Below are 9,520 nucleotides of genomic sequence, written 5' to 3' on the forward strand. Positions count from 1 at the left end.
AAGGTGTGTCAACCGTGCCTATGGCTGCGTGGTACCGGGGGTAGTCGGTGCCTCAAACGGGAGGCTTCAGGGATAGCAGGCGAACCCTGTCGTACGCAGCCTTACCTCTGTGTAGGGGGGCTACACAGGGGCTAGACCCCACTTTTCCCCCTAGTTCTCTGGTTTTTTATGGATATAAACACAAAGAACACTTCTCCCCCTTGTGGGGAGCGTCAGACTGAATTGCTTACATCTGCAAAATTCTTTATTATCAAAAGGAACGAAAATCTAACATTCACCGCTGTATCCCCATTCTTAATTAACAAGGCATTAATAAATCTTATCGGCGAGTTCCAATCAGTAAAAAAGCTACGCACTGGCGAACTATTAGTTGAAATCAAACATCCTAAACAAGTTCAACCTATTCTAGCTATCAAACAACTAGGCTCATATCTATGTACAGTTACAGCTCACTCAACTCTTAACTTTTCTCGGGGAGTTATTTCAGAGCCAGACCTTCTATTTACATCAGAGAAGGAAATTCTAGAAGAAATGAAAGACCAACACGTAAGTGGAGTGAAGAGGATCACTATTAAACGCAATGGCGAAATGCAGAATACTAAACATATTATTCTGACTTTTAGTACGCCTATCCTCCCTTCACGTGTCAAAGCTGGTTATCTCTCCTGCCCTGTTAGACCATATATTCCTAACCCGCTACGGTGCTTTAAGTGCCAGCGCTTTGGGCATTCCAGACTGTCATGCCGTAGTGCAGAAACTTGTGCCAGGTGCGCTGAGCCCGGCCACGACAGCAATGAATGCAAAAAGGAATATAAATGTGTCAACTGCAAAGGAGATCACCCGTCCTACTCTAGAAAATGTCCAAACTGGCTCTCCGAAAAGGAAATACAAGTAATCAAAACCACTCAGAACATATCATATCCAGATGCCAGAAAAATTGTTCAGTCTCGTACGCCTTCAGCCGGACTTTCATATGCTGCAGCAGTTAGAAAAGTATTCAATTCTACCAGCACACAAACAGATCCTCAAATTATTAATACAATAACCAGCACTAAATCAACTAACTCTCCTAAATCAAAAAATAAACAACTCAATACCCCTAAGCCTCCACAAAAAAATAGTAACGAAACTAAAATATTAAGTACACAAATCCCGAGTTCAAGTTACCCATCTACAATAATTTTAAAAAAACCAACTGATCAAAAACAAAACAAAACTGTGGAAAAAAAGAAAATTATCCAAACGCGCGCAAAAATTGGGGTAGTCTCTAAACAGAGGCCCCCAAAATTTTATAATTTTAAAAAAGAGGACTTTTTACTTTCTAGCAAGAAAGTAAAATTAACAAAGTCCCAAATTGAAAAACTTCAACAACCTTCTCCCCAAGAGGAGGACGAGGATGTCGAATTCGAAGACCTTCCGCCATCCGACGATGAAGGATGGACGGACCATCCTCCTTCATGAGCTGCTCCCTCTTCTTTCGGCCGTTTCTCCTTCCTCTTTTCTCTATGGCCCTGAGCATTCTTTCTTGGAATTGTCAGAGTTACTCGCATAATGTCATGGACATCAAGGATCTTGTCGAATATTACCAACCGGCCATATTTTGTCTGCAAGAAACATTTCTGTCCCCTGCTGATAGACCGAGGTTGAAAGGTTTTGACATGTACCGCAAGGACTGCTTGTCAGGAGACCGTCGTTGTGGAGGAGTGGCATTGCTAATCAACAATGATTATGCATCTAGCCAGCTCAATATCAACACATCCCTGCAAGCAGTAGCTGCGCGCGTTCACCTTCACTCGCTGTTCACAGTTTGTTCTGTATATATCCCACCTTCCTATGACTTAAGAAGCGTGGAGTTGCAGACACTGGTTGATCAACTTCCTCCTCCATTTGTCATCTTGGGGGATTTCAATGGCCATAATCCTCTCTGGGGGAGTCCAGACTTCAACAGTAGAGGTTTAACAATAGAAAATTTTATTGAAGACAATGATCTCTGCATCCTTAATAACGGTGAAAACACTTATTTTCATCTTTCTACCCAATCTTACCATGCCATCGATCTCGTAATATGCTCACCTTCTTTTCTGCCACGTTGGGATTTTCAGGTGGAGGGTGGACTCTACTCCAGTGGCCACTTTCCAATCAGGATAACCTCTACAGGACGCTGCGGCCATCAGCAGCATCAGCAAGCTCGACTTCGCATTGATCGAGCTGATTGGGCAGCATTTACCCAGTTGGCAGAAATTAAATCAGAAGACGTGACTGATATTGATATCGATGTAGCGGTAAAGCGAGTAACCGACATCATCTTAAACGCAGCTAACGCTGCTATACCAAAAACCACTAAAGGCAGGATCAAGTATCCTAAGCCTTGGTGGAACCTTGATTGTCAGGAGGCCCATAAGAAACAAAAAAAGGCATGGAACACGTTTCGTCGTTATCCAACCACACAAAATCTCGTGGCACTTAAACGAGCTCGTGCTGAAGCTCGAAGGATTCGACGGAAGAGCCAGCGGGACTCGTGGCAGGCCTACGTCAGCACAATCACGACGTCCACCCCATCCAAGACTGTATGGGGTAAAATAAAAAAAATCGTTGGCAACTACAATACATCTTGTGCACCCATTCTGGAGAATAATGGTCGTATTTTATCCGATTACAAAGAGGTGGCTGACTGCATGGGGACTTATTTGACAGAAGTCTCCAGTGCAAATAACTATTGCTCAAAATTTTTAACCATCAAATCACGCAAAGAACAAAAAGTTCTAGATTTTAATTCAAACATTTTTAACCAATACAACACAAAATTCACCCTTCATGAACTAAATACTGCCTTAAAAAAATCAAAAAACACATCACCAGGTCCAGATCAAATTCAAAATAGCATGTTAAAAAATCTAAGCAGGTCTTCATTAGAAAATATTCTGCAGCTTTTTAACAGAATTTATTCTGAACATAGATTCCCAAAATCCTGGAGTGAAGCAATAGTTATCCCTATCCTTAAACCAAATAAACAATCTGATAAACCTGAGAGCTATAGACCTATAGCTCTCACTAGTTGCCTATGTAAAGTCATGGAACGGATGGTAAACGCCAGACTGATGCACATTCTGGAGTCACACCATCTCATATCCTCATATCAAAGTGGGTTTAGGCGTGGCAGATGCACAATAGACAATCTAATGCTTCTCGAAACATCAGTAAGAGAAGCATTTCTCAAACGAAAACATCTTGTCAGCGTATTTTTCGATATTGAAAAAGCATACGACCGTACCTGGAGGTATGGGATCCTCAAAACCCTTCATGAGTATGGGTTGCGAGGTAATTTACCCATCTTTCTCTCCAATTTTCTGAAACATCGTTCTTTTCGTGTACGCGTCAAGTCTGTTCTATCGGATACCTTCATTCAAGAAGAAGGAGTACCCCAGGGAAGTGTACTAAGCGTAACTCTATTCATTATAGCAATCAATAGCTTAATTGACCAATTGCCTCCCGCTGTAAAAGGTACCATATTTGTGGATGATTTTCAAATTTCTTTCTCATCAACAAACATGAGTATCATTGAAAGACAACTTCAAATTGCAATCAATAAAGTAACCCAATGGGCGGAAGAAAATGGCTTCACTTTCTCTGCTCAAAAAACATTCTGTATCCACTTCTGCCGTAAAAGAGGACTTCACCCTGATCCAAATCTTCTCCTCAATAATCAACCAATAGCTGTAAAAGATCAAGGAAAATTCCTTGGTCTCACATTTGATAATAAACTAAAATTTATACCGCATATACAAGATTTAAAAAAGAAATGTTCATTAAAATTAAATATCCTTAAAGTCTTAGCGAACACTTCTTGGGGTGCTGATACAGAGTCTCTGTTAAGAATATACAGGGCTCTGATACGCTCAAAACTTGGTTATGGATGTCAAATTTATGGCTCTGCTGCAAAAACCTATCTGAAAAGTCTGGATCCAATACATAATCAGGCACTGCGCATCTGCACAGGAGCATTTCGAACTTCGCCTATCAACAGTCTTTATATCCTTGCACACGAACAATCTCTAAACAATAGACGCCTCAAACTTTCTTTAAATTTTTACTTCAAAACAAAACCCTGCACCAATCACCCACTACATCTCCACATTTTTAATCCATCTAATGTTGCTTTATTTCTACACCGGCCTTCGATGACCCCAACATTTGGGATCCGAATGCGTCTGGTACTCTCAGACCTGCAGCTATCAGATTTCAAAACCGTTAACACAATAAAACTAATTGAACCATGGTGCGAAGTCATACCTTCTATAATCAATGATTTCTCAAAATTCCCAAAACAAACTACCGCTAATACAGTTTATCAACAAGTCTTTCATGAGATCAAAAGCAAATACTCTGGATATAAACACATTTTCACTGACGGATCAAAAGCAAACGATCACGTCGGATTTTCCACAATAATTAATGATCAAGTTACGGCAGAAAAATTAAACACATCTTGCTCGGTATTTACTGCAGAAATAAAAGCTATATTTTCATCTCTAGAATCAATAGCCCAATCTGTTCATAGAAAGTGGGTGATATTCACTGACTCAAAGAGTTCAGTGGAAGCCATCACTCATTGCAATAATAACAGTCATCCTATAGTCATCCAGTCATATCTTTTATACAAAAACCTTATGCAAAATAATTTTTGTGTTCTCTTTTGTTGGATTCCTGGTCATGTGGGCATTGCAGGCAATGAGGCAGCCGACTCAGCTGCCAGAGCTGCAAGTATCCTGGTCGATAATAGTGTCCCTTTCGATGATATCAAAAACGCCATCGGTGTAAGCCTCAACACGTATTGGCAGGGGACGTGGAATTCACAAATCCAAAATAAATTGCATTCGATCCAGCCCTCCACTAGAGGTTTCAAATCATTAAATATCACCAGGAAAGAACAAGTCTTAATAACTCGACTTCGCATTGGACATACCAGATTTACTCATAAATATCTCTTATGTCATGAACCAGCTCCAACATGCATTACATGTGATGTAAATCAGACAGTGTTGCACATTTTATGCAACTGCCCAAATTTTAATCTAATTCGTTATAAATATTTTAATAATTTTAACCCATCTTTGAAGGAGTTGCTGGGGGAGCCGCCCCATCGCAATTTGTACTCCTTCCTCCAGGAGATTGGATTCTCCTTTTTAATTTAGTGTTTGTCTCGACATTATGTGATTTCGTCCTTCCTTTGTTTTTCAAGATATGTTTTGCCCTTTTTGTATTTATCTTCAAATCGTTTAAATGTTTTTATCGGTTACACTTTTTAACACTAGCACTTGAAGTTTTATGCTTTCTTCTTCAAAATTTGCTTTTATTTACCTTATTCTTTTATGAAAAATAAATAGCTTATAATAAAATATCGTTTGGCGCAGTATAGCCCTCAAGGGCTCTTGCGCCATAAAAATCAAACCAACCAACCAACCAACCACATATGAATTAATAGTCCAAACTTAGTCATTCAGTCGGCATAATGCAACATGTGATAGTGTTTATTGGTTATATTTATAGAAGGAAATAGTTCTTTGAATTTTTCATGATATTCTATAACAAGCTCATCAAGATAACAGGCGATACCTTGAGTAACAGCAGGTGCAACTTTTTCCATTCTTACCAAAAGAACCTGTTAGTCTTAATTTTGTCGAAAATGATGAAAGGAATTGCTCTTATGAGGCGCTGTTTATTTGCTTTTAAGTGTGGTCTTTTATATTATAAGTGGAAGATTTAGTTACATTTAGTGATTTGTTTTTTCTCTCGTCAAGGCCATGTTTGAAAGCATGAATTCGTTTCTTTAATAAATGCATATTTAATGAATTAACGGAATCAACAAATAAAATTTGATTAAGTTTCTTCTTTAATTCCAATTGAGCAACACTTTCAAGCGAATCGTGCATAGCATCGAAGCAAAAGTTTTCAGTGGCATGATTGTTTAATTTTTTTTGAACATATTGATGGCGCATTGCTTATCATTCAGATTCTAGGATTTTAGTCACGTTTACTTTTGTCATATACTGACTTAATATTTATGTAAACAATTTAAACTAAATAATCGTTTTGCGTAGTATAGCCCTTAGGGCTCTTGCGCCATTGAAAATAAATAAACCAACCAACCAACAATTTTAATATCATCCATGAATGGCTTTAAAACTGAAGAAAATCCAAATTCCTTAAATCTGATGAGAGACAGAGGGGTAGTTAGTGGATATTTCTTAAATTGGAATTAAACTTTTATGTTACATTTAAAATCGGGATGTAAAAGGCTACAAGTTCATGAGTTATTTTTGATCCAAGCGGGTTCATATTTCTTGCATAATGCAATTGAATCTGCAATGAATCAGGGTAACGTTAGAGAAAAGGATTTGTGGCGAAAATATCACCATCTGAATAATTTCTTAATATTTCATCATTAGATTTAACTGACTTATTAAAAATAAAAGCAAACATATTTTTTTCAAACTACACTTCAATGGGAAAATTGTCTACTATTTTACAGAATACATATATTTTTTTAATGTGAAAAGTGTTTGCTATTTTATAGTATTTTATTTTGCATGTGAACATTTTCTATATTTTTATTTTCATCATTGGATTTACCCATTTCCAAATATTGAGAAAGTTACATATTTATAATGACATAACTTCCTCAACACTGGACATATCTTCTGAAGCAGTGTCAGTTGATTCGAGATCAAAATTTATTATAAAGTTCTCAACTGTAGAGCCACTCATTCCATCAAGCTCCCACATTAGCTCTTCCTTTATAATGTGGCTAACACAGTTCTTCCAGGTTTCAGCAGAGACATTTTTAATGGATTCCTTTTTTGTGAGTTCTTCCATTTTTTCTTTAAATGTCTTATTTTCTGCTGCCACCTTACCTTTCACTACACTCCATATATTTTCAATAGGATTTAGTTCACAGTGGTAAGGCGACATTCTCAAAACCGTGTGTCCATGAAGTGCCGGTAACTTATCTACTCGGTATTCTTCATACATGCTACGGGCATTGGATACTAGATTTAAAAGTTCATCTTTAAGCATGTCCGAGTTCCAGGCGATATTTTTAGATGTTAGCCTACGCCTAATATCATCTTTTTTGGTGGAGGTATTAGGGATGGTTTCCACATAAACGCTATGGTAGGAAGCATTGTCCATTACTATAACACTGTTGGGGTTTAGATGAGGCAGCAATTTATTTTTAAACCATTTTTCATAGTAGTCTCCATTCATTTTCTCGTGGTAATCCCTTTTGCTTTTTTTTTTTTTTTGCCCTAAATATGTCCTCTGCTTCTTTCACGTACCCTTTCTTACTTCTAGCATGAGTGATGATAAGTCTGGATCCCTTTCCTGTTGGGGCTTTCAATCCAGTTGAGAGGCCAGACAGAAATGCCTTTTTTGGCCTCTTGATGAAAGTGTCCTGCCACACTGTTTGTTTTGTGTTATCAAAATTCACCCAGGTTTCATCAGTATAATAAATGGTCCTGCCTTCATTTCGGTAGTGACGAATTTGTCGTAAATACTTGCGTCTCCACACTTGGATATCTTCCCTTTCAATGAGCATGGAATTCCTCGATCTCTTCTTATAGACAAATCGTAAGTGCATTAACCTCCTTGTCTTGTCGAGCGTCAAATTTGGAAGGTCAGCATCTTCGTTAACAATCTTCATGACGTTTGCCGCTGTTGGAATTTCATTTCTTTTGAAAAATAAGTGAACTTTCCTCCGAATTGCAGACAGAACAAAGTAATCAAACTTCTGAAGACGCGTTGCTTTGCCTTTTCTTGCAGGCCTTTTTTCCCCAGGTGTAGAAAAAGAACCGTTGATGTTAAACTCTTTTCGCATTCGTAAGATGTTGTGACTTGAAACTCCTGTTAAGTCCGAAGTTTTATTCAAAACATCACGAACGGTATCGTTGGGATTCCACTCTTGTAACTTATGAAACACATTCATAACTATTGTTTTTGCTGAGCTTTTCAAAACACTAACTTGCTTGTAAGGTTGGAAAACGTAATTAAACCTCGGAGTCGATTCCATCATAATCAATGAAACTTTCAGAAAGCCAATTTTCTAATCATCTTCCAGAAGATGCCTAAGAAGAAAAATTTTAAGTTTACTCATGAAGTTAATAGTTTGAAGCAACACCAATCCTCGAAGAACAAGAGACCCCTGTTTCATTTCTAACATGGGGTGTACGTCGCTATATAGCAGCCTTTTGGCTAATTCGACAAAGATTTCGATTGCTTCATGCAGAGGGGTATTTCCTCTGCAATTTTGCATATCGATTCTACTTATTATTATGAAACAGTTGGAGAAGACAAATATAAAAATTACAAATAGCTAAATTAATACATGTTTTATAGAAATATACTGCTATCTTCACCTCACGGTACCCATGAACTGTAACTTTGCCAGTGTGAGAGCACACTACATCCATTAATGAGCATTTACTTTGTTTTTTATATAAAATGCATTCAAATGAGGATGAGAAAAAGCAATGTCCCATATTCGGAGATAAGAATGAATTTATTAAAAAAAAATAATTCGTCAATTTTGCCAAAGCCTGGATTTAAATTAGATTCTTAATTTATCTCGTTGCAAACAAACATATTTCACCTGTTTTCTGTTCCTCAGTATATAGCAGTTCTTGCAACTTTTAAAGTGTTGGGGCCATTCCACCCTCACGTGCAGGACAAAAACGTGCTTAAATTTCATTACCATTCTGTCATATCTCTTAATATCTTAATGTAACAGGGGTAAGCATTTTTTTAATCTTTATATTCGATACAAAGATACTCCTGACACAGTTATATTTTATGAAACGATTAAGTATTTAAAATTTATTTACATGCGTCACGTGCGGAACATCCAAAGTCGATCTCTGATAACTTGCTTATAAATAAGCTAATATTTTTGCTCTATTAATACAGCAATGACGGAACAAATTGCAGATTTTGAAAGTTATGGTTCCAATGTAAAAGCAACATATCTCAATAGATTAGAAATAATTGTTTAAACCATTAAAAAAAACACGTTTTTGCCCATTCCATTGCAAATTGTCATTTTATCCCGCCCGTAACGGTTCCTATATTTCATAAAAAAGAAATAATTTTTGAAGAAAGTTTTTGCTTAAAACGTCACACATGCGTTTGTGATTTCTTACGCAACAAAATTTTGTTCATCATCCTTTTAAATTTTTATTTTGTATGAAATACATGAAGCGTCACTTGCGGGACAAAAATACAGTTTCCCATGGAATGGCCCGTTGTGTTCTTCATACCCAGCTTCTGACAATAACTCATAATTTTCACAAGAGGATAACAGAATTTCTTCTTTGCATGCAAATTAAGAATGACACTTCACCATTAGCGTTCCAAGCTGAACACTTGGCTGCCAGAGCTGCAAGTATCCAAACCGATGACAGTGATCCTTTTGAGGATATTAAAAACGCCATTTGTGAATGTCTTAGCACACATTGGCAGCAGAACTGGA

At 37.4% G+C, this 9,520-nt stretch overlaps 1 protein-coding gene across 1 annotated transcript; it reads right to left on the reverse strand.

The window, feature by feature from the left end:
- Positions 1-6,660: 6,660 nt before the first annotated feature.
- LOC129230194 (uncharacterized) lies at positions 6,661-7,188 on the reverse strand. The gene has a single exon (XM_054864594.1). The coding sequence runs from the start codon at positions 7,186-7,188 to the stop codon at positions 6,661-6,663; it is 528 nt and encodes a 175-aa protein (XP_054720569.1).
- Positions 7,189-9,520: the final 2,332 nt, after the last annotated feature.

This window comes from Uloborus diversus, chromosome 9, assembly GCF_026930045.1.
Source record: "Uloborus diversus isolate 005 chromosome 9, Udiv.v.3.1, whole genome shotgun sequence".
NCBI classification, from domain to species: domain Eukaryota; kingdom Metazoa; phylum Arthropoda; class Arachnida; order Araneae; family Uloboridae; genus Uloborus; species Uloborus diversus.